This window comes from Rhinatrema bivittatum, chromosome 8 (assembly GCF_901001135.1).
Source record: "Rhinatrema bivittatum chromosome 8, aRhiBiv1.1, whole genome shotgun sequence".
In the NCBI taxonomy this organism is placed as follows: domain Eukaryota; kingdom Metazoa; phylum Chordata; class Amphibia; order Gymnophiona; family Rhinatrematidae; genus Rhinatrema; species Rhinatrema bivittatum.
In genome coordinates, this window is record NC_042622.1 from 187,800,306 (window position 1) to 187,826,564 (window position 26,259).

At 45.9% G+C, this 26,259-nt stretch overlaps 1 protein-coding gene across 9 annotated transcripts in view; it reads left to right on the plus strand.

The window, feature by feature from the left end:
• The window catches only part of GTF2I (general transcription factor IIi), a 240,633-nt gene that overhangs the window by 148,473 nt on the left and 65,901 nt on the right, over positions 1–26,259 (plus strand). For all 9 annotated transcript variants that reach the window (XM_029612153.1, XM_029612156.1, XM_029612158.1 and 6 more), the window contains 5 exons: positions 6,115–6,173; positions 15,942–16,013; positions 17,047–17,230; positions 24,712–24,770; positions 25,068–25,139. In XM_029612153.1, coding sequence (XP_029468013.1) covers positions 6,115–6,173; positions 15,942–16,013; positions 17,047–17,230; positions 24,712–24,770; positions 25,068–25,139 — 446 coding nt within the window. The remainder of the gene's footprint in view (positions 1–6,114; positions 6,174–15,941; positions 16,014–17,046; positions 17,231–24,711; positions 24,771–25,067; positions 25,140–26,259) is intronic.

A 26,259-nucleotide genomic window follows, 5' to 3' on the forward strand; every position in this document is an offset into this window, starting at 1 on the left:
CCCGGAATAGGTTAAGATCACTTCAGACCAGTGGGTTCTAAGCATTATAGAACGCGGTTATGCTTTAGAGTTTGCTCGCCCTCTCAGGGACCTCTTTATGATATTGACCTGCGGCTCACTGACGAAGGCGCAGATTGTTCGGCAGACCCTCAACAGACTAGAGTCCCTAGGGGCTATCGTTCCCGTTCCCCAGGAAAAACAGGGAACGGGGCGTTATTCCATCTACTTTGTGGTGCTGAAGAAAGAGGGCTCCTTCCGCCCTATGCTGGACCTCAAGAGGGTGAACAAGGCTCTCAGGGTGCCACATTTTCAGATGGAGACCCTACGCTCGGTCATTGCGGCGGTGCGCAGCGGGGAGTTCCTAGCCTCCTTGGATCTAATGGAGGCGTATCTGCATATCGGAATCCGCAAGAAGCATCAGAGATTTCTTCGCTTCATGGCCCTTGGAAGGCACTTCCAGTTTTGCGCTCTCAGGTTCGGTCTTGCTACAGTGCCTCGTACCTTCACCAAGGTGATGGTGGTTGTGGCAGCAGCCCTCGGATGGGAGGGTGTGTTGGTTCACCCTTACCTGGATGATTGGCTTATCCGAGCGAAGTCGGAGGATCTCTGCAAGCAGGCGGTGCAAAAAGTCCAGTTGAAGTCGCTTGGTTGGGTCATCAATCAGGCCAAGAGTCATCTTCGCCCTTTGCAGACCTAAGTGCACGATTCGATACTCGCATGGGCAAGGTCTTCCTTATGGACGAGCGCATCGACAAACTGCGGACACAAGCACATCACCTTTTGGACCTTCCAGTGCCCAGAGTCTGGGATTATTTACAAGTCCTTGGCTCCATGGTGTCCATGCTGGAGTTAGTACCGTGGGACTTTGCTCATATGAGACCCTTACAGACAGCATTATTGTCTCACTGGGATCCGAAGTCGGAGGAGTTTCAAATTCCCTTACCGCTCACAGACTCCACCAGATCCAGTCTTGGCTGGTGGCCGGTCCTGGAGCATCTGAAGCGCGGGGTGGACCTCGAGGTACCTCAGTGGGTGATAGTTACCACAGATGCCAGCCTCTCCACCTGGGGAGCAGTCTGTCAATCCCAGTCGGCCCAGGGACAATGGTTGAAGGAGGAAGCCCAGTGGTCCATCAAGTGCCTGGAGACCAGGGCCATACGGCTGGCGTTACAGAGTTTTCTCCCACTCCTTCGCAACCGGGCTGTGCGAGTTCTCTTGGACAATGCGACGGCGGTGGCCTACATCAACCGCCAGGGGGGGACCAAGAGTCGACGGTAGCTCTCGAAGCAGAATGGCTGGGCAGAACAACATTTAGCCTTACTGGCAGCATCCCACATAGCGGGGGATTGACAACATACAAGCGGATTTTCTCAGCCACCAGAAACTGGACCCCGGGGAGTGGGAACTGTCATTGAAAGCGATGTCTCTCATCTACCACAGATAGGGTGTTCCTCATCTAGATTTGATGGCAACTTGGATGAATGCCAAGGCACCCCATTTCTTCAGTCGCAGACGAGAACACGGAGCGGAAGGGGTCGATGTTCCTAGTACTCCCATGGCCGCAAGGTGTGCTGCTTTACGTGTTCCCTCCATGGCCCCTGATAGGCAAGCTTCTACGGAGGAAAGAGATTCACCCGGGATGGGTAATTCTAGTGGCTCCAGAGTGGCTCCGGAGGCCCTGGTTTGCCGAACTAGTCAACCTCGCAGTGGATAGACCTCTACGGCTGAGCCATCTTCCAAACTCACTGCATCAAGACCCTATATTTTTCAACCAGGCGGATCGCTTTTGTCTAGCGGCCTGGCTTTTGAAAGGAGACACCTAAGGAAAAAGAGCTATTCCGATGATGTTATTGCCACCCTGCTATGAGCACAGAAGACTTCTACCTCTCTGACTTATGTCCGGGTCTGGAAGGTCTTCGAGTCGTGGTGTTGTGAGCATGATACTTTTCCTTGGCAGGCCTCTGTGGCGCAGATTCTGGCATTTTTGCAAAACGGCCTCAGCAAAAGGTTGTAATTTAATTCCCTTCGTGTACAAGTTGCGGTGTTGGGGTATCTGGGAGGTAAGCTTCTAAGGACAAATCTGGCAGCACATCCGGATGTGGTTCGTTTCCTATGGGGGGGGGGGCACGAAGCATTTAATTCCTCCAGTTTGCCTGGTATGCCCGTCCTGGGCCCTTAATTTGGTCCTCAAAGTTTTGTGTGAAGCACCTTTTGAACCTCTCAGGAAGTCCACCCTGAAGGATTTGACTCTGAAAAAACAGTCTTTTTGGTGGCAATATGTTCGGCTCGGAGGGTTTCTGAACTTCAAGCACTCTCGTGCAGGGAACATTTTTTACGTATTTCAGATTCCGGTGTTTCTGTACGGACGGTGCCCTCCATTTTGCCCAAGGTGGTCTCTGCCTTTCACTTGAACCAATCGGTGGAGCTCCCGGCCTTTCCTAACGTCAAGAGGGATGCACCTCACCCAAAGAATTGAGACGACTGGATGTCAGGAGGGTCCTGTTGCGTTACCTAGAGGTCACTAATCCGATCCGATTGTTGGATCATCTCTTTGTTCTGTGGTGTGGTGCTAAGAAAGGGCATAAGGCGTCCAAAGCGACCATAGCCTGTTTGTTGAAAGAGGCTATTGCTTCTGCGTACATATGTCGTGGTCGGCCTGTTCCAGAAGCTATTAAGGCACATTTGATTCGGTCTCAGGCCACTTCCTGGGTGGAATGTCAGTCTCACCGCAAGAAATTTGCAGAGCAGCAACCTGGAAGTCCTTACATACCTTTGCCAGGCACTACAGATTGGATGTCCAGGCTCCGGATGTTCTTTTCGGAGACAGTGTCTTTCGAGTGGGTCTCTCCAGGTCCCACCCCAGTTAGGGAAGCTTTGGTACATCCCAGCAGTCTGGACTGATCCGGGTACATACAGGGAAAGGAAAATTGCTACATGCTAATTTTCGTTCCTGTAGTACCATGGATCAGAGCAGTCACTCACCTGGGATTTTTTCTGGGGGGTCCACTTGGTCTATACCGGTTGTTGTCACAGTATTTGTCAGCAGGTACCTTGCCGGCTGCCGAAGGGTACAGGTTTTCTCCATTACCTCGTCACACCTTTTTTCAGATGCACATAGTTACTTGAGTTATTTCTTCTTGTCCATTGCTGGTTTATTCTCAGACTGTTCGATCTCTTCTGCTTTGATAATATTTATACTGAAGAGACTCAGGTAGTGCTCTGGCTTAAGAGGGGGTGCTTTCAAAGTTGGTTTTTTGTTTTGTTTTTTTTTTTAATTTTTTATTTATGCTAATTTTAACAATCTTACATAGAAGAAAATAAACAATTGGTTACAGATTTTCCATACTGTTATCAATAATAACTGAGGTATACATCTCTAATCTGCAGTAAGAAATGTAAGAGGTAATGCTCCAGGATTGAGAAAGAAATTTGAGCGGTTTAAGGAAAACAGGAATACCTTTTACAATTGAAAAAGGAAAAGACAAACCTAGATATATATTTTTTTCTGCTTCGTTCCTGTTGCTAATTTTCACGGGGGGGAAGATTCAAGAAACTTTTTTAACTGTGTTATCTCAAAATAAACATATTTTTGACCATTTCTCCAAACTTCACACCTACATGGATACTTTACAATCATTTTCCCACCTTTACTTTCCACGTCTGTTCTTAATTCTAGGAATTTTTTTCTCCTTAATTGAGTTGTTCTGGAAAGATCTGGGTAAACCCAGATCTTTCCACCGTGGAAGAGTTCTGTTCTTTTCTTCATAAACAACCTGAATATAGCATCCCTATCTGTTGCAAAAACAAAACTAACATGTAAGGTAGTTCTATCCTCAATTTTTGATTCTAATGTCATTTCTAACACTTCTGATAAATTTAATGACAGTCCCTCCTCTTTCTTTCCCTCAGCTGTATTACTCTTAATATCCACATAGTATATTTTAGATATAGTAGGCATTGATTTCTCAGGCCATTTCAATATACATGATAAATATTCCTTAAACATGTCCAAGGGTGAGACTAGATTGAGCTTAGGGAAATTGAGTACTCTTAAGTTTAAGTCCTTTTGTTGATTCTCAATCATCTCTAATCTCTTGTTGGGTAATATCTCTGTTTTTGTAAACCTTTGATGACAGGTTTCAAGCGCATTCAATCTTAGTTCCACTCCTTGTTTTTCCTTGTTCATTTTTTCTAATGAAGATTCCAAATTTTTTGTTTGCAGATTTGCATCTGTAGTTTGTTGTGTTAGTTTTATTATTGCAGTTTCGAGAGAGACAATAGCAGACCATAGGGAATCAAGTGTTATTTCGTTTGGTTTAGGTGGTAAAACTTTCAAATCTATTCCTGTTCCTGATTCTTCTTTCCCCTTATTAGCCAGGACCTCTCCATTGCCTTCAGTTAAAGATAAGGAAACTTTTGATACTTCTAAAGAATTTACTTGTGGCAGTGGAGGGGTACACGGAGCTCCGGGGCTCAAAGATGTTTCGGTCGGTAGATCAAGCGCCCGCTCAGTGCTTTGATCTACAATGACCACCTCCTCCGGCTCTATTCTAGGGGTGGATGGAAAGAATGCCGGTATCTGAGATTGATGTGGCTCAGATAGAGAGGGTGTTGTTGCCTCTCTTATCTTTGCCTTTCTTTTTGTATGCGGCATTTTATTAAGAATTGTATATAGTGATACCAGATATTACTTTTCTCCAAGTCTTCGCCAATTTAAAACTCTAACCTGGGCGGGTTGGGAGCAGGGAGAAAATATAAAGTGATTACTCACTTTACTTGTGTCCAATGAAGCCCAAAAATTCCCTGGTAGCGACACGCGCCGGGACGGCGACAAGCGCCGAGGGAGACTGGCTTTTAAACTCCAGTCCAGCTGTTAACGTCGACGTACTGTTCAGTGGGCGTCACCCCAGGAACCAGGAAGCAAACAAACAGTCTTTACTTTCTCCAGGAAAGTTCAGGCTCAGACGAGAGGTAATTGTTACAAAGAAACTTTTTTCCCCTGCTCCTTCTCCAGCAAACGCCGAGGGAGACTGGCTTTTAAACTCCAGTCCAGCTGTTAACGTCAACGTACTGTTCAGTGGGCGCCACCCCAGGAAGCAAACAAACAGTCTTTACCTTCTCCAGGAAAGTTCAGGCTCAGACGAGAGGTAATTGTTACAAAGAAACTTTTTTCCCCTGCTCCTTCTCCAGCAAACGCCGAGGGAGACTGGCTTTTAAACTCCAGTCCAGCTGTTAACGTCAACGTACTGTTCAGTGGGCGCCACCCCAGGAAGCAAACAAACAGTCTTTACCTTCTCCAGGAAAGTTCAGGCTCAGACGAGAGGTAATTGTTACAAAGAAACTTTTTTCCCCTGCTCCTTCTCCTGCTTTCAAAGTTTTTCTCTGTCTCCATCTGCTGGAAGAGAGGCAAAACCCAGCAGTCTGGACTGATCTGTGGTATTACAGGAACGAAAATTAGCAGGTAAGAACCAATTTTCTTATTTAATATCTGCCATAGAAATGTGCACTAGTTTTCCATATGTCTTTCAGTTTTTAGCATCTTTGAGTCAACTTGCTGTTTATTATCAAATCCCATGGAAACTTAACTTGCGTGCATTTGAGAATGCACTCTAATACACTGGCATCTGGGAAATGATCAAGCACACACTTGAGAAAATTCCTGTCCATAACTGTACAAACTCATTTTGACAGTCTAAGATTTGACTAGTCTTATTGCAGAATAGTTGAAACTTACACATGGCAAGCAGTAATTTGCACCCTGTATCAACTAAAAATGTTATGCTAAAATTGTTTTTAAAATTCTTTAAGCTGCTTCCAGGTATATCTAGCAATTTATCTAGTCATTTATTTATTTAAAATTTTTATATTCTGCTGCAATCAGTAAAGTAGTTCTGGGCGGATTACAGCTAAAACATATAACAAAGCTTTACAAACAGGTCAGTGCTAACAACTGCCACTCAACAGGTGCAACAGCATTTCAATGACTAAACACTGTGTGCATTAAACACCTTGGAACAGCAGAAACAACCACCGAATGGCTGTTGCCAGAGAAGTTTAGGAGAGCTGGTTGGTTAATGATGAAGTGAGATTTTTTTTTCTCAAAATATGTTTTAGACAGGAGCTTTTGAATTCAACACGAGAAGATGCACAGCTGGATAAACCAGGTGTAGGAGGTAAGGTTTTTAATATTTTTTATTTTATGATAGTGGAATGTTGGTTGCCTTGTTCTGTTCAGTGAATGCCAATGGCTTTAATTAATTTAAGTATGTGTACTTACGCTGCTGCATGAGTTTAAAACTCTGTTGAATTTAAACACAATGATATTATAAAAACAAGGGTGAAAGAAAGGAGCCAAAAAAAAATTGCAAAATTATGCATGTGGGGTACAGAAATACCAGTTTGGAGAGGAAGAACTATCAATTATGAAATGGGAAAGAGACCTGGGAGTCATCGCTTCTAGGTAAATAGTCAATATGGCAAACCAGTTGGGAAAAAGAATAGTATACTTGGATGCATACAGTGAGAAATTACTAGTAGGAAGTAGAGCATAATATTAACTCTGTACAGGTTTTTGGTGAGATCCCACTTTGAGAATTGTGTTCAGTGCTGGAGACCAATTGTAAGAAAGAAAATTGATAAGGTGGAATCTATTCAAAGGTAGGCCATCAAAATGGTACGTGCATTATAAGCCATACATAGGAAGGTTAATTTTGACCAGTGCTTGGAGGGCTAAAGTTTGCATATACAAAATACACGCAGACTTTAATCTGAATTTTCAAAGCAGATTTATATGCATAAGTACTCTTTAAAAATTAGCAGACTGCAAGGAACCCAACATGACACATGCATACATTTACACCTGCATGTAAGCATGTATTTTTATGTGTACAGCTCCCTAGGCACTTTCCAAAAGCACATTTGTGTGCATAAAACCACATTTTCCAGTACATACCCAGATCAGCCCAGACTGCTGGGTTTTCCCTCCCTTCCAGCAGATGGAGACAGAGAAAAGCTTGAAGAGCACCCCCTCTTAACCTGGTGTGCCACCTGCACCTCTTCTGTATGTCTCTGTCTCCAGCAGATGGAGGTGGTGCAAAATCTGCGGTCTTGATCCAATCTCAAAATTAAAAAAAAACCCCAAAAAAACTAATAAATAGAAAGTTAAGGAATCAGGCAGACATTCGAGCTGCCATTTGTAGCAGTTTTATGCTTCAGGCGCACCTGAGGTGGGTGCAGCAGTTGCTTACTACCAGGGACCTACAGCCTCAGGACTCAGCGCAGGCAGAGCACTTGGAGGTGGCTGTCGCATATGGTGTGGATGCCTTATATGATCTCCTTCGTACCTCCTCCAAGACGATGGTCTTTGCAGTTTTGACGAGGAGGCTCCTATGGTTACGCAGTTGGTTGGCTGATGTTTCCTCCAAGGCCCAGCTTAGCGCTCTCCCTTTTAAGGGCAAGTTCCTTTTTGGTGAAGACTTGGAGCAGCTGATTAAGTCTCTAGGAGACAATAAAGTCCATAAACTTCTGGCGGACAAACCTAAGGCATCTAAAGGTTTTCTCCCGACCCGCTCTTGTTTTCAGGGGCAGAGATGCTTCTGACAGAGCAGCTCTCCTGCTCCAGGTCAGCTTCGGGGAGGTCTCAATCCTGGTCACATTCCTTTCGCGGCCGTAGAGCAACTCCAGAGGGCGACAGCCAGGGGTCCCTGGAGCCCAAGTCCTCCCAATGAAATACGGCTGGCCCATTCCTCCATTCTGATTGTTGGCGGATGGCTGTCCCTGTTTTTCGAGGAATGGGCCAAGATAATGTCTGACCAGTGGGTTCTAAGCATCATAGAACATGGCTAGAATTTTCTGCCTCTTGTCCGCAACCAGGCAGTGCGGGTTTTATCCAACAATGCGACAACTGTGGCATACATCAACCATCAAGGAGGAACCAAAAGTTGTCCGGTAGCCTCAGAAGCGGAGCAGCTCATGGTCTGGGCAGAGCAGCATCTAGCCTTAATGGTGACGTCGCATATTGCGGGGATCGACAATGTGCAAGGGGACTTTCTGAGCCGGCAGCAACTCGATCCCGGAGAGTGGGAACTGTCAGACAAAGCGCTGGCTGTACTTTCTCGCAGATAGAGTTCCCCTCATCTGGATTTGATGGCGACTCAAAAGAATACCAAGGCTCCACACTTTTTCAGTCGCAGAAGAGAACACAGAGTGGAAGGGGTCGACACCTTGGTACTCCTGTGGCCAAACGCTGTTCTCCTGTATGTGTCCCTCCGTGGCTTCTTGACAGGCAAGATTCTCAGGAGAATAGACGTTCATCCCAGGTCAGTAACCTTGGTGGCCCCAGAGTGGTCCCAGCAGCCCTGGTTCGTGGACCTCATCAATCTCACGGTAGATGGTCCCCTTAGACTAGGTCATCTTTCAAATCTGCTTTGTCAAAGTCCTATATTTTTCAATCAGGCGGATTGCTTTTGTCTAGCGGCCTGGCTTTTGAAAGTTAGCAACTGGGAAAGAAGGGTTATCCGGAGGACGTGATTACCACTCTACTTTGGGCTCAGAAGACCTCCACCTCTTTGACTTACATCAGGGTGTGGAAGGTCTTTCAAATCGTGGTGTCACGAGCAGGGGGTCCTCCCTCATCAGTCCTAAGTGGCGCAGATTCTGGCATTCCTACAGAAGGGCTTAAGCAAAGGGTTGTCATTTAATTCCCTCTGGGCACAGGCAGCAGCCTTGGGTTGCCTTAGAGGCAAGGTTCATGGTCCGGCACTAGCAGCGCATCCGGATGTGGTGCATTTCCTCCGGGGGGTGGGGGGGGAAACATTTGAATCCCCAATTTGGCCGGTATGTCCATCCTGGAACCTTAATTTAGTCCTCAAGGTCTTATGTGAAGCCCCTTTTGAACCTCTTAAGAAGACCACCTTTAAGTATCTTTCATTGAAGGAGATATTTTTGTGGCGATCTTCTCAGCTAGAAGGGTATCTGAACTCCAAGCTCTTTCTTGCAGGGAACCCTTTTTGCAAATTTCCGAATCCGAAGTCTCCTTCAGAACGGTTCCATCCATTTTACCAAAAGTTGCCTCGGCCTTCCACTTGAATCAATCTGTGGAGCTTCTGGCCTTTCCAAATGTCGACTTGGATGCACCTCACGCTAGGGAGTTGAGGTGTCTAGATATCAGAAGAGTTCTGTTGCGTTATTTTGAGGTCACGAATACCTTCGGTTTTCAGATCATCTGTTTGTTTTTTGGAGCGGAGCTAAGAAAAGTCAGAAAGCATCAAAGGCGACCATAGCCCGTTGGCTGAAAGAGACTATTGCTTCTGCTTACATTTGCAGCGGGTGGCCTGTACCTGATGGTTTAAAAGCGCATTCGATTTAAGAACATAAGAACATGCCATACTGGGTCAGACCAAGGGTCCATTAAGCCCAGCATCCTGTTTCCAACAGTGGCCAATCCAGGCCATAAGAACCTGGCAAGTACCCAAAAACTAAGTCTGTTTCATGTTACCGTTGCTAATAATAGCAATCCAATCATCTTATTTGCATCAGATGTGTGCTCCGTGTTGTGGGAATAGTCAATAGTTATTTATTTTGAGATCTTAGTGTTCGTTGAGGATTGTAAAATTGTAGTGTCACTCCTAACAAGTCAATGCTATTGTAATGAATGATCTTGAATTTTATCGTTAATACTTGAGTCTGGATTGTTCTGGTAACCAATGCAGTGAAATCAGTGAGGGTGTAATGTGATCATATTTCCTAGATCTTAATAAAAGATTAGCTGCAATATTTTATAATAGTTATAGTGGTTTTAAGTGATTTGCTGGAAGACCTAGTAGAAAGGAGTTACAGTAGTCTAGGTTTGAGAAAATTCAGTTTGCAATATAGTATGGAAGTCCTCAAAAATTAATAATGGTTTCAACCGATGTAGTATACGCAACTTGGCATAACCTGTCTTGATTAATTTACTGATGTGCATTTTCATTGTAAGGTTCTCATCTAGCTGTATTCTAAATCTCATACTTGGTTTGAGGGATTAATTTGAAAATTACCCAGGTCTAGGGCAAGTGGTTTAACTATCGATGAGCTTCTACTCAGCCAAATGATTTCAGTCTTTTTGGGGTTTAATGTTAGTTGTTGTGAAAGTTCTTGTTGTATTGCTTTCATATAGGTAGAAGGTATCAACACTGCATTTTCAAATGATCTGGAGACTGGGATGTAAAACTGTATGTCGTCAGCATACAAGAAGAAAGTTATTCCTAGATTCGTCAGTAATTTACACAGTGGGAGCATGTAAATATTGAATAGTATTGCTGAAAGGGCTGAGCCTTGAGGGACACCTGTATCACACTGGAAAGTGTCAGATGAATACTTAGGAGAAGTATTGAACAGATGCATTTCAAAATGTTTCAAATGAGATCAAAAGTTCGATTGAAAGTAGTGGAGTACTTTCCTGTGTTGTTAGACTGAGTCTTTGCATGTTACAAATACAGCAACTGTCAGAAAACTGATGGTAATTGGGTTATTTATTGATGTATTATCAGGTTGGTTCTTTGTTTTCTTTTTTTGACCTGGCAGTTTCCTCATGCATCCTTTGGGCTTCCAGTTCAATTGGAACAAGTACTGGGATTCAGTGTCATGACCCTTCATTCATAACTATCTGGGATGTTTCCCCTATTTCATAATCCACTCCCAATTCACTTTGTGACAGTCCTCAGCCAGGGACTATGTACCAGCGTTCCCTTTGGAACCTTGCAATCATGAGCTCTCAATTTGGCCACTAGATGTCACCATTGGACGATGACTGGGAGTCTTCCACAACATCGCCATTCCCGAATGACCTGGGAAGCATAGTCCAGCCCAGGAATGGAGCACTACCACTGGGCTAGCCCAGTAAGGTTTACAGCTGTTTGTGCTGAAGGTTAATTAAGTAATCTCAAAATTCCAATTTAAATGCATAAGGTATTTGTATGTTTGATTTCAGTGTGAAATTGATTAGTTTCAAACCTTTGATAGGGTAATTTGTAACTGCCCGCAAGAGTGAATAGTGTGCAGGTACTTTTTTACCCATAGGCTTTATACAAGTTTTCAAAGGGGAAGTACGTGCGTAATTTCCTTTTGAAAATTATCCTACCAAAACTGCCTTCATACATTTATACCTGTTAATAAGTGTACAGGGAGTATATCTTTAAAACATGCATGTGCCCGTATACGCATGTATAGGGGAGCGCACTCATGCACATATATTTTACGCTTCCCCAGTCAGTGCCTTCTAGATACTCCCTCTCCTTGGACAGTCCATCTTAAAGAGACTAGGGAACATGCTTTCTCCATTGCTGGCCCTTTTTTATGAAACTCCCTCCCAAAAGAGATAAGAACAATAGCAGAACCAAAGTTTTTCCGGAAAGCTCTTAAAACTCATTTGTTTCAAAAGGCATTTTCCATCTGAGCACTATAAAGCCATCTATACTGACAATAGTTGGGTGTGTTAGCGCTGTCAATGTCTGTGATTTTGTTTGATTTTTGTCTTTGTTGATTGATTCTTATGTAACTTTATTATGTGTGTTTTCTTGTACCCTGCCCTGAACATAAGAAGGGCGGGTAATTAATATGTTTAAATAAATAAAATACACTTAAATCTACTCAATCTAAAAGATATGTGGCATTTATTTTCAAAATAGCCAGTTAAGTCGTGCTTTTTGAGACTTACTCGGCTAAGTGGCAGCAAAGGAGTCTGAATTTATACTGATAAGTGGTGAAGATTCCTATACATGAGTATATGTGCTTCTGATTTTAATCATTTATACGTGGAGGTTTAACTTAAATATTTTCCTCAGCACTTGGCTTTTCTGCATGCAAATCATCAAATTTTGTAACATGCGCGCATGAAGGAAATTACCAGTTTTACCAATTAGTCCACCATTTTGCCCAGTCTACTATCTCTAGGTCATCAAGATCCCTCTCCTGGTTCTTCAGCCTGAACTCCCCCCAGTTTACCCAGACCCCTCACCTAATCAGTATTTGGCAGTGAGGACTTTTAGTCTTACTTATGCCAGATAATTATCAGAAGTAAATATACATAAGTAACAAACTTATGAACATCACTTTTGGAGGTTATAAAATAGCAACTTTTACGTGTAAATGTTGGCCCCAACCCAGAATGCCCTTGGCCCGCCCCTTTTTTCTACAAGCAAATTTACTTGTGCACATTACTTGCACATTTATGTTTGAGGTTTATAAAATAGCATTTTATGTGAATATGTGCTATTTGCATATGTATCAATTAATTTTGTATGTACACAGCTCTTTGATAATTCACATGGAGACGGACTCAGATTTCAAAGCTGACGTCACCCTACATACACCCCTGCAGTGTCGTCAGCCCTCCAGTATTCTCTGACTCCAGCAGATGATGGACATGCCTATCCTTATGGGATTGCTGTACTTTTTGGAAGGAGAAATTCTACTTTTAAACTAAAGGAACATTGAGCCCAGTTCTCCTGCAGTGTTACCTAAAGGTCCTTCCCCCAGTTGAGAATTCCTGAGGCAATTTCCGAGACCTCTCAGAGGTGTGCCTTGGTCCAGTAGCCGGTTTCCAGCGTGGACTTTGCTGCTTAAGCAGCTGAAAGGCAGCGGGTGCAGGAAGCCGAGCATGGCGGTGACGGCCAAAGCCCTCTCCCCTGCAGCCAGAGAAGAGAGAGAAGAGGCTTGACCTCCCAATTCAGAGATGTTTGGAGGGGTTCGGTAAGACTTCCTCTGGTCTCCTTGCTTGGCACACCATACCGACATCATTCCTGATTCCATTGGGATAAGGAGAAGTGGGCTTCTGAGCGGGTTGAGTGGCCCCTGGTGGGTTAGGCCCTGCTGAGGCTTGGTCGGCACAGCACGTGGTAGGCCACGGCAGTGCCATTTTGTGCTCGTCTTTGTGCATGCTGTATTGCTGTCCATAGAATGTCAGTATGTGCGGTGCATTGGCTCTGCGCCTGCGCCACACACACATCTTCTAAGCGCAGAACCAGGAACAGCCAGGCACATGGGCTGTGGTGCGTCTTGCTGGCATGATGTGCCTTACGAATGTTGGCAAAGAAAAGCCTATAAATAAATAAATAAATACATGTGTATGAAATCTGTGCACATAGACATTTTTATTTTTTTTTTTTATTATTTCTTTATTGAATTTTCATTTAAAACTTTTTAAACAAAATTCCAAATAAGTAATACAGAAAACCATATTTGACATTCATATAGTTGTATAGATCAAATCAAAAAGTGTTTTTTTTTCCTCTTATTACATTACCTATAAAATGGGGGAGACATAACATAACATTATTCAAAAATATTTACCAACCATTGAGAGAGAGAGACGAAACAATTTCAACTTTGTCCTTCTTGACTAGTTCCTCCATTCCTATCTTTATCTAATATAAAGGTCTCTAGATGTAATGGATCTATGAAACTGTATTTCTTCCCTTTAAACGTAATAATACAAATTGCCGGATATTTCAAGAAAAAAGTTGCACCAAGGGTTACTACTTTACTTTTTAAAGAAAGAAAATGTTTCCGTTTAGCCTGAGTGGCTCGAGCCACATCTGGGAACATTAGAACCTTTTGTCCACAAAAACACATATCTCTATATTTAAAAAAGTCTCTAAAGACTTTATCTTTATCAGATTCCAATAACATTGAAACAAATAAAGTAGCCCTCTTTTGTATAATGTCAATCGACTCCTCTAAAAAAGTAGAGACTCCAATTGACGATATCTCCGGATTTTCCTCCTCAGGCCTACCTACTTTCTTAGAGAAGTAGAAGGCCTTAGAAAATACAGGTAAATCTGTTTCTGAATAGTGCAAGATTTCTCTAAAATATTTCTTTAACATTTCAGCTGGAGATAGGAGTCTGGTTTGAGGAAAATTAACTATTCGCAAGTTTTTATATCTGACCAAATTCTCGATATTTTCCAACTCTCTACGAGTGGATAAGCTATCTTTGATTTGAGCAATCCCAGTATTTTCCAATAATTTAATTTTAGATGTTACCTTACTCATATTATCCTTTAAACTGACTACTTCTTTTCTCTGCTCTTCTATCTGCTGTTTATTCACATTCACAGTTCCCAACACAGACTCATTCATTTTTGAGACATTATTATTAACAGTAGCCATCAATTTCCATATATCTGTTAGGGACAGATTATCAGGAGGATCTAGAGGCCATATCTCAGGCCTTATTAAATCCCCCGATCCTGTCCCCGTTGCCATAATTGAACCACTTATCTGATTCTCTGTAGGAGTTGAACAGTCTCTTCCTCCAGGTGGACTGCTCGCTTCTAACTGCAGGAAATCATCTGGTATTGATGGTTGCGGTTGTGGTGGAAGTGAAGGTCCTTCACCAGGACTAAGAGAGCCAGAAAACTGGTCCTCTATATTGTCCTCTCGTGGTGACTCAGTCATTCTTACGACATGACTGTCCATGGGGCCCTTGGATGTTACCGGCGATACTGGGAAAGATTTCAATTTCCTTTTCCTCCCCATTAAATACTATGGGGTACTCGGGATGGTTCCTTCAGTCGCTTTGGCCAAACAACGGAGAAAGCCTTCTCCCGCCTTCTCCGGACTGAGTCGGACAGAGCCGCGCGCCTCTTTGGTGGCGCGCGGCTTAGGCGGCGCGCCATTGACGGCGGGGCGCCGTCTGCTGTTTGAATTTATACAGCAGACGCCGACTGCTGACGTCTCTGGAGCGTCTTTGCCGGGTCTCTCCGAACACGTGATGTTCTCTCCGGTTTCGCTGTTCCCTCCGGGTCAGTGTGGTAACAATTCTCCGGTTTCAGAGCGCCAGAGGTCAGTGTCAGATGGTCTTTCTCCGTCGGGGGCGTCTCTCTCTCTACTCCCACGCTCCCCGACTACCTCGAGTCTGCTGTCTGAATTTATACAGCAGACGCCGACTGCTGACGTCACTGGAGCGTCTTTGCTGGGTCTCTCCGAACACGTGATGTTCTCTCCGGTTTCGCTGTTCCCTCCGGGTCAGTGTGGTAACAATTCTCCGGTTTCAGAGCGCCAGAGGTCAGTGTCAGATGGTCTTTCTCCGTCGGGGGCGTCTCTCTCTCTACTCCCACGCTCCCCCCACATAGACATTTTTAAGAGCGAGCCGATAGAACACACAGTTACCACTGCCAGTGGTGCTGGCAGCCAAAGACAGAAGCGCCTTTCTCTCTGTCCTGCTTGTCATATTAGGGCTGCACAGTTTGACCTGGATTCCAACTTATGTCAGCACGGTGAGGAAGCCCAAGGAGAGCTGGCCTCTCTGGACTTTGCTAAGCCCGGCTCCTCCCATTCAGAGGATGGGTTAGCCACAGCCTTAACTGGAAGAACCCCGGATATGAGTATATATACCTTTGAAAATGCAAAAGCTTGCGCATAATTCCAGCCCTGCCCACAAGAGTACCTCTTTAAAGTGCAGATAAGAGTTTGCACATACAAGCCCTGTGCATGCACTTTTACCTGCATATGGGGTAGGCAATTTTGTAAAAAGTTAATTTCCATGAGTAAAGCACTGTTTTACCTGCAGAAATGAATTTGAAAATTCCCCTCTAAGTGATCAGCTTCATACAGTTATTACAGTTCCAAAAAGGTGTCTGTATTGCATGTCTCTACAGTTTGTTCTTTTAAAATTTTCATACATCACATGCACATGGCCATAACTATCCTTTGAGTGCCTGGATTATAATCGTGGTCTTAGTCTAACACAGAAGGCAGATATGCTAAATATTTTTCCCATAGACACAAATGGCACAAAATATCTGGCCCAGATTTTCCTGAGTGAAAATAAATGCTCCCCTGTTGTGTCCTTCCTCAATAGGAGCTGGAAAGATTTTAAACTACTTTTTGGAAACAGGTATGTTACCAAAAGTATAAACCTGAGAAGTTTTAATTTGGTTCTGCATTGTTTTCAATTGTAGTGAAAGAAGAATGGTACGCCAGGATCACCAAATTAAGAAAGATGGTGGATCAACTATACTGTAAAAAGTTTGGTAAGTGCACATCCTGAAGTTTTAAAATGTATTATTTGTTTTATATTTCATACATGAGCAAATAACTTTGTATAGTCTTTTGTCTTCTTTCAGAAGAAGGCAGATAAGACAATTGTGACTGATGAGTTGCATTTTACAAAAACATAAATGCCAGTAAGAATTAAAATAGCAAGTTGCTTCTTTAGGTACACCGTTTATATTTACACCATTTGTAATTAAGGAAAGATACTGCAAGTTCACTTCAGGACAACAGTTACCATGTTTTCCTCTAGTTTTCCATGTGATTTTATTGCTTTATTTCATTTTTTTCTACAAGAGTTGCATAATGAAAGGATTGAGGCAAAACATTCTTTAACATAAACAAATCCTACTATCAGCCCTCTTGAGTTTTAGGATATACATGCATACTGCAAATTCATTTTCAAATTTTAAAGTTCCAGGTTTGCATTTATGATTGCTTATATAGTTTGGATTTTACCAAGCCTTTTTATATGTAAAATATAGGAAGGCCTCAACTGAAAAGAAAGTTATTTTAGCAAAATAAAAATTGCACATGAAACATACAGTATAAAATTAGATGTAATACTCTCTTCATATCTATAAGAACATAAGAGTTTGCAAATCTCTTCAATTTATATTAGTTTCCAGATGATCAAATACTGGCTTCTTCAGTGTATACTATTTGCTAGTAACTCTGAAGATTATGGTTTCATTTTTTTTAATCAATTCTTCCCCGCTTCTCAATCCTTCCTTCCCAGACTCAAGTTCCCTTACTGGTCAAGGGGCTGAATGGGGCAGTCTTTTGCCAAGACTGAACCCCTAAACATCGCTCTTAAGCAAGCCAGGGGGTCACCATAGAAAGGCAACTGGCTTCCCTCCTTTTCTGGAACTGAGAGACATCACCTTCGTCATGTATGGGAAACTCAAACCTTGGAGCATTGTTTGTGTTTGTTGTGGAATTATTTATCTGAGGCGGTTCAAGGTTTGAAACGTTGGGAGGTTCTTTCCTATTGAATTGTATGTTTTCTTGTAGCTGAAGCCATGGGAAAAACTGAGCCCATAGTTGTGCCATACCAGAAATTTGAGGCAAACCCTAATGACCTCTACGTAGAAGGACTGCCTGAAAACATTCCATTCAGGAGCCCGTCTTGGTATGGAATCCCTAGGTTGGAGAAAATTATTCAAATGGGGAACCGAATCAAATTTGTAATCAAAAGGTAGGTTAGCAATTTTTGCTGATTCCTGAACTGTGAATAAACTGGAGACTGTTTTATATAAAAATGTGCATATTTTTGGTTGTAGTTAAGCAGAATTGTGCAGAATGAGCTTGTGAAGATAAAAGTAAATACAGGTAAAGTCCATTCTCCCAGGACAAGCAGGATGGTAGTCCTCACAGATGGGTGACATCATCAGATGGAGCCCATGACAGAATACTTTTCTCAAAGTTTCTAGAAACTTTGACTGGCACACTGAGTATGCCCAGCATGCCACCAACCCAGTAGCCACATGGGGGTCCCCCTTCAGTCTCCTTTTTTCCATAGTGCTGTTGCCTCACGGTTGGTGGAGCTTTCCTTTAATTTTTCCTAAACAGAAGAATTTCAACATTTTTCTTCGATTTTTCAACACCTCGGGGTCCCCCATCGCGAATTGATTCCTCAGGTGTTCGGTAGGTAGTTTTTCACATTGTTGCGGTCGGTTCCCGAAAGTCTGCCTCCGGTGACTGCTGGCCATTGACCGTGCACTGCCCCTTTTTTCCAATGGCGACCAGGTTTAGGAAGTGCCCTGAGTGTCCGCAGACTATGTCCATCATGGACTCACACAACGTCTGCATCCTGTGCCTCGGACCTTCCCACAATGTCCGTCTGTGTCCCAGCTGTGCTCAGATGACCCCCAAAGGCCGGCATACCCGCTTGGACAAGATGGAACATTTGTTTGGTTCCAAGCAATCGGCTCTATCGACTCCAGTATTGGGTATGTCGAATCACAGTGATCAGTTTGACTTAGGACCTTCGCCTTCGGTGCCCCGCCTCGATGATCAAGGGGCGGGAGATCGCCCCTCATCAGAATCAGGACATTCAAAGGCTTCTGGATCATCTTCCTCAGTGCCAGAGAAGGTCTGGCCAGAGCACCATGGGAAGCATCGACAGCAGCACCAACAGTTGCCGCCGTCCAGTGCCAGCACCGACACCAGAGTGGCATCAGCCTCGGCCGAACCCCCTCCGAAAGGCCCCAAGGGGAGGAGGCTTCCATCCTCCTCCAAACCTGGGAGCCCAGGGCATTCCCTACCAATATCTGTGCTGGGCACCGAGCTTCCGCAGACCCCCGTGGACACTCTGGTGACACCCAGCCTGCTTCCTCCTCCCAGGTCGGTATTATCCACACCCGCATTCAGGGAGGAGTTGGACCACGTGGTTCAACCAGAAGTGCTAAATGCCCTTCAAGGTCTCTAGCAGCCACTGACGCCAGCCCCCATACCAGCCTCAGAACCAGCACCCTTCATGTTGGCATTTCTGCTAGAAAGGCTGGATGTGTTGCGCAGTGCCTTACCAATGCAGCCCATACCGGTGGGCTCTCCCGGTGCCCTGACCACCACCGGTGCCTCCCCCATCTCGATCCTGATCCTGGGTTCCTTGGAGGAGGAAGATGTGGCTCCGTATCCATCTCCACAGGCGGTGCCGCGATGCTGGATCCCGTCCCCGGGCCATTGGGCCTCCCAGTGTCCATCACAGGTCCCGGTATCCTTGATGCTGGCGCGCCCGCTGTCAGTTCTCTCTCACCGACCATCGGTGCTCGCACCTCGTAATCTGGGTTTTGACCTCCATCCTCAACCTAGGCCATTCAGTGGTGAGGAGGATGGCCCTTACGACCTATGGGGAGATGCTTCCTCTGAGCATTCCTCGGAGGCCTCCGAGGACCTTCTGTCAGAGCCTTCTCTGCCAGACGAGAAATAGCGCTCGCCTCCTGAGGACTTCGCGAGCTTTCTTCAGGCGATGGTGGAGACCATTCCCTTCCAATTTTTAACTGAAGAGGATGCCTGCTACAAGATGTTGGAGGTCCTCCAATTTGTGGATGTCCCTAAGGAGTTAATGGCAGTCCCGGTACATGAGGTTCTCCTGGACCTCCTTTACCGGCTCTGGGAACATCCAGGTTCCGTGGCTCCAGTCAACAGAAAGACGGATGCCACCTATTTAGTGCAACAGGCCCTGGGCTTCCAGAAGAGCCAGTTGTCTCTCCAGTCAATGGTAGTGGAATCAGCCAAGAAAAAGGCTAAGAGAACCCACCCTCACTCCTCCGTCCCTCCAGGAAAGAACCATAGGGCCTTAGATGCTCTAGGCTGGAAAGTATTCCAAGGAGCCATGCTCATCTCCCGAATAGCGGCATACCAATTGTACCAGAGCCTTTGGAAACAGGTCCAAGAGTTTGCTGAGGGCCTACCACAACAGTTCCAGGAGGGCCTGGAATTCATTCTCCAAAAAGAATTTGAAGCCAGGAAGCGTTAACGGGCCAATACAGTACCGACGCATTAAAAAAAGTGCGGCAGAGCCCGGGCGCCCGTGCGTTTGACGCGCGCACATTTTAGTTCGCAAGCCGCTTGATTTAGTATTCAAGTTAGACATAAATCCAAGCGGCGGCAAAGGAGTGTCAAAAGCGCTCCTATGAAGCGGTAGATGTTCACAATCCATTTTACTGTATAGAGCGATATACAGCGCCTATACAATATCCAGGGTGCGCTGGCGCCATACCTGTCATTTCAAATGTCCATTTCAGCAGGTAAGTGGATGGTTCTTTTCTACAGACCCCGCATGGACACTGGGGTCGCTGCCCTGAGCATCCAGACGTCCTTGATCGGAGGCCACCCCCAGCCTTCCATGTCCTGGCGCTTAAGGATGTGCAAGGACGTCCGGGAGTCTGTGAAGGTCGATGCCTCCGAGCATGGACACCCGGAAAGAGACGAGAACGCTGTCTTCCAAACGTCCATGGCCGCTGCCTTGAGCGCCCGACCGGACGTCCAAGGTCGTGGCTTCCATTCATGGACGTTCTCGCTTCTTTCCAGGCGTCCATGATCGGAAGGGAGGCCCCACTGCCTTACAACGTCCATGGCTGCCCTGAGCGCCTGGCCGGACATCCAAGGTCGCGGCCTCTGAGCATAGACGTGCAAGGACGTCCGGGCGTCTGTGAAGGTCGGGGCCTCCGAGCATGGACACCCGGAAACAGACGGGAACGCTGCCTTCCAACGTCCATGGCTGCTACCTTGAGCACCCGGCCGGACATCCAAGGTCGGGGCCTCCGAGCATGGACGTGCAAGGACGTCCGGGTGTCTGTGAAGGGGCCTCCAATCATGGACGCCCGGAAAGAGGCGGGAATCGTCCATGGACGTTGGAAGGCAGCGTTCCCGTCTGTTTCCGGGCGTCCATGCTCGGAAGCCCCGCTGCTTTCCAACGTCCATGGTGCTGCCTTGGGCGCCCGGCCGGACGTCCAAGGTCGGGGCTTCCGTTCATAGACGTTCCTGCCTCTTTCCACACTAATGCCAGGGTCAGGGTAGGCGGTAAATATAGAGGTTAAAGACGCGGTAAATAAGCTGGTTAAAAATGCGACAATTTGGGCGTGTGTTACTGTATCGGGGGGAATAGGTAATCCGATCATTAACATTTCATATACATGCGGCGGGCGGAAATGGATACACGTCTTTTTCGGCAAGTGCTAAGGATGGGTAAAAGCCGATACTGAATCGCACGTCCATCTTACGTGTTCAAAACGTGCATCCAAAGCAGGTTAAAAACTGTGCAACTGCAGCCGTGCTTTACTGTATCGGCCCGTAAGTGAGGGCAGCCCATGATGTCTTTGAGACGGCGGCAAGGGTCTCAGCAGTGAGCATAAGTGCTCGACGCTGGGCCTGGCTGAAAGCCTCTGACCTTCGTCCGGAGGTCCAAGACAAACTGGCTTGACTGCCCCTGTACAGGAGAGAACCTGTTTGGGGACAAAATCAGGGATGCAGTAGCCCAGCTTAAGGATCACCATGAAATTCTGCATCAGTTGTCTACTACCACCTCTGACCAATGCTCGGCAACCCGCAGGGTGCCACATAGAGATTCCAGAAAGCAATTTTACAGGCAACGGAGATATTACCCTCCGGCCTCACGTGCTCGTCCAGCTCGGACCACTCAAAAGGGCCACCTCGCCAACAACGGGTACCTTGCACTCAGCCAGCCCCTCAACCTAGCCTTGTAGCTGGTTTTTGACTGGCACAGAGAGAGCAGCAGTCTATCGCCAGTACCCACACCTTCCAACCCACTGGTGGGGGACCGACTGCCTATTCGCAAAAAGCTGGTGCCCTATCACCATCAACCGATGGGTACTATCCGTCGTAGCACAGGGTTAACGCCTGAAGCTGCTCAATGTTCTCCCAGACTCCCTGCCCTCTCTGGCGTGGATACTCGTGGAACATGCAGCGACCCTCAAGTTAGAACTCACAGCCCTGCTATGGTCCAGAGCTGTGGAACCGGTGCCCCAGGCCCAACATGGCCAGGGGTTCTACTCCAGGTATTTTCTCATACCAAAGAGAACAGGCAGCCTCCATTCCATCCTCAACCTCCAGGCCTTAAACAAGTTCCTCTGGAGAAAGCGGTTCAAAATGGTATCCTTGGGTACCTTACTCCTGCTTCTGCATCAAGGGGACTGGCTCTGCTCTCTCGACCTACAAGATGCCTACACACACATAGCCATCTTTCCGCCTCATTGGAAATATCTGTGCTTCGTCATGGTCCAGCAGCATTTCCAGTACAGAGTTCTTCCCTTCAGGCTAGCCTCAGCACCCCGGGTCTTCATGAAGTGCCTGGCAATGGTGGGAGCACATTTGTGCTGGAACGGGGTGTATGTGTTCCCATATCTGGACGATCGGCTCATCAGGAGTTCTTCGAGGGAAGGAGCCCTTCAGTCCCTGAATGTGACAGTGGGGCTGCTCCAATCGCTGGGGTTCCTCGTCAACTTCCCAAAATACTAGCTAACGCTATCCCAGCGGCTCAGTTTCATCGGGGCAGATCTGGACACCACAGTGGCTAAAGCGTTTCTTCCCAGCGAACACATAGCCACCCTGGCAGGCTTAGCCAGTTCCATCCGCCAACGGCAGATGGCCTCAGCCCGCCTGCTGCTGAAGCTGGGTCACATGGCATCGTCAGTACATGTCACCCCAATGGCCCGCCTGGCTGTGAGGATTACGCAGTGGACTCTGTGGTCTCAGTGGCACCAAGCCTCTCAAGAACTCTCTGCACTGGTCCGGATAACCGAACCACTTCAGCTCCTCCCTCACCTGGTGGGCGCAGGAATCCAACCTGAGTAAGGGACTTCGTTTTCAGCACCCAGCGGCTTAGGTGATCCTGATCTTGGATGCCTCCAACCTAGGCTGGGGAGCCCCATGTCAACGGACTCCACACGCAAGGGGTGTGGTCGGAACCCGAGGCGAGATGACAAATAAACTTCCTGGAACTTTGAGCGATGCAGTATGCACTCTATGCATTTTAGGACTGCCTGTCCAACAGGGTCGTCTTGATCCAGACGCACAACCAAGTGGCCATTTGGTACATGAACAGACAGGGGGGCACAGGCTTTTATCTCCTCTGCCAAGATGCAGCACAGATCTGGGCCTGGGCCTTGTCATGTTCCATGCTACTGCGTGTGATCTACCTGGCATGGACGGAGAATGTGGAGGCAGATCGCATTTGTCACACATCCCACCCCAACAAGTGGTCCCTGAACCCTCTGTGGTGGACAAGATCTTCTGCCGGTGGGGTCAACCAGACGTGGATCTCTTCACATCCTCACAGAACCACAAGGTGGACTGCTTCTGCTCCCTGCCCTGGAAGGGAAAGGTACCAGCTGTGGACGCTTTCACCTATTCCTAGAGTGCGGATCTCCTGTATGCATACCCTTCAATTCCGCTCATAGCAAAGACTCTTGTGAAGCTACAACAGGACCGAGGCTCCATGATCCTCATAGCCCCGCATTGGCTGAGACAGGTCTGGTTTACAATCCTCTGCGACTTGTCGGTCCAGGAGCCAATCCACCTGGGAACCTCACCCAACCTCATCACACAAGATCAGGGCAGGCTACGCCACCCAAACCTCCGGTCGTTGGGCTAGTGCTGCAGTCCCACAACCTTTCGGACAATGACTCTCAAGTCCTGGTAGATTCGCGTAAACCTTTCACGCAGAAGTCCTACCGAGTGAAATGGCAGAGATTCTCATCTTGGTGTGTGGAACAGGGTCTTGACCCTTTCACTTGCCCAACCCCTAAGCTTTTGGACTACCTCTGGCGCCTCTCGGAGTCTGGGCTACAGATTACCTCAATCCAGGTACATCTGAGTGCCATGAATGCCTACCACCGTGGAGTGGGCGACACTCCGATCTCCGTGCAGCCCTTAGTGAAGCACTTCATGAGAGGCTTACTTCAACTAAAGCCTCCACTACGTCATCCTGTTGTAGCCTGGAACCTCAATATAGTGCTGGCGTGGCTCATGCGGCCTCCATTTGAGCTCCTGCGAGTTGAAGCACCTCACCTGGAAGGTCATCTTACTACTGGCTGTTACTTCTGCTCGCACAGTCAGTGAGCTGCAGGCCCTAGTGACCTACCCTCCTTACACGAGGTTCTTCCACAACAGGCTGGTCCTGCGCACTCACCCTAAGTTCCTGCCTAAGGTAGTGACTGATTTTCACCTAAATCAGTCCATCATGTTGCCCACCTTTTTCCTGAGGCCACATTCTCATCCAGGTGAGCGGGCTCTTCACACCTTGGACTGCAAGCGTGCCCTCGCTTTTTATTTAGAGTGAACCGCAGCCCACAGGCAGTCCACCCAACTCTTTGTCTCCTTTGACAGAAATTATTTGGAGTTGTGGTGGGCAAGCAGATCCTGTCCAATTGGTTGGCAGACTGTATCGCTTTCTGTTATGAGCAAGCAGACCTTCCGCTTGGAGGCCGAGTGAACGCGCACTCAGTAAGGACCATGGCAGCATCAGTAGCACACTTCCAAGCAGTCCCTATTGCTGAAATCTGTAAGGCCACGACGTGGCGTTCCCTCTACACCTTCACAGCCCATTACTGTCTGGACAAGGATGGTTGACAGGACAGTGTCTTTGGACAGTCTGTTCTCCACAACCTATTCCCAGTGTGAGAACCCAACTCTCCCTACCTAGGGCCCAGTTTGAAGTTCAGTCTACCCCCATTGTTGCCAACAGAACCCCTGTTGTTGTGCCTGTTACAAGTTTTTGGGTGTCTGTTGGCCCTGTATGTTCCGGGGACAGTCTGCAGCTTGGTATTCACCCACATGTGAGGACTACCATCTTCCTTGTCCTGGGAGAAAGCAGAGTTGCTTACCTATAACAGGTGTACTCCCAGGACAGCAGGATATTAGTCCTCAGGAAACCCACCTTCCACCCCAAGGGTGAGTTCGTCTGCGTTTTGTTATTTGATTTTTTCGCTCGTATTTTCTTTTTTGACACAAGACTGAAGAGGGACCCCATGTTGACTGGCTCCTTCTGATGATGTCACCCATCTGTGAGGATTAACATCCTGCTGTCCTGGGAGAACATCTGTTACATGTAAGCAACTCTGCTTATTTCTGTAATCAAAAATATTTATAGATGGCTACTGTAAAAATATGATAGCTTGTGGGTTGCCTTGATGAGTCAATCTTTGTGAATTACAGGCCAGAATTGCTTACTCGGAGCCAACCAGAGGTTTTTCAACCAAAGTCAAATGCAGGAGGTAAGACAGTACTGTAAAGCACTAAAATAGTCTAGACTAGTTAAGCTGACACTGCAAAGCAAAATGTGTCATACTAATATTTTATCTAGATGAAAGAAATATTATCCTTCCAGCTAGCATCAAAGATACCCATTTTGTCTGATTTTAAGACTTACACATTGAGTGATTTTAGCCTGTAACTAGCTTAGAGAACAGCCCTGGTACAACATTAGTTGTTGAGGATGAGTAAATGTCTTTGATTTGTAAAGTGCAGTATCAATACATAAAATGTTTTAGACTGTATTTATTTATTTGTAGTCAAAGAAGATTGGAATGTCAGGATTACAAAATTACGAAAGAAGGTAGAAGAAATATTTAATACTAAATTTGGTAAGTTAGCACTATAACTAAATAAATAACTATTTTTCAGTATGGCATATATGCACTTCAGGTAATGTTTTATTCATAGTTCACTTTGAGAATGTGGTTTCATGTGAATAATGACTTGAATAGTAATTAAAGTTTTGAGGTCAATTTTAAATGGTCTAGCTGGCTATCTAAATGTTATACATACCAGAAAATGAGAATAAAAATAAGCTGTGAAAACACAGGCTTTGATATTTATAAGAAATCAAATGCTTAAAGTGAAGAGGTGTCATCAAGCCAGTCAGTGTCTCCAAACAACGTACGGACCTCTTGGTTTTATAAATCATTCATCTCTGTGAACAGTTTGTGGGAACAGCAGTCTAAAATAGAATACAAAGGTGTCCTTATTAGTGCAACCCATAGCTGATTATGAAGTTTTTTGAGACGTGACAATCCGCTAAATGAGACAACAGTTGATTCCATTTCCTTGTTTAACCCCTGAAGAAGCGTTTTTATGTGAAACCTCAGCCATAGTCAGGCTGTACTAACAAGGTCCATACAGTGTTTGGACACACCTCTTCAGTCTAAGCATTTGATTTCTTATACTTTCAAAGCCTGTTTTCATAGCTTATTCTGGTTATCATTTTCTGGTAGATTGTGCTCTTTCTGAGACCCTATTGACTCTTCTTTCTTTTAATTTTAACTAAAATGTTAGCCATCTAGACCCAAGTAGCTGAAGATTCTCCCACTTCATCCTACAGAGTGGCTAAATCTAGCCAGCTAGTTTCGCAAGAAAACTATATATGGCTGGTCTAAAAGTAGGCATTCCTGGGGGGGGGAGGAGGGGTGTTTAGGTCATGGGAGAAACTTATCTGAGTAACTTTGATACCGGCACTCAGGCGCACATATATGCATGTATGCCAGCTTGTGCCAAAGGACATGGCCATTTTCTATAAAATAGGCTGAACATGCATACATATGCACACGATTTTATATGGATGAACGCAAATGCCGCCTCTACCGGGTAAGTGAGGGAATTTTAAAAGGGACACACGCCGAAGCCATTACTAGTTTTCCCAGTTCGCCCAGTTAAGGGACAGGACTTCCCCTACTTTATTAGCCTCCCTTTCCCCCTGTTAGCCCC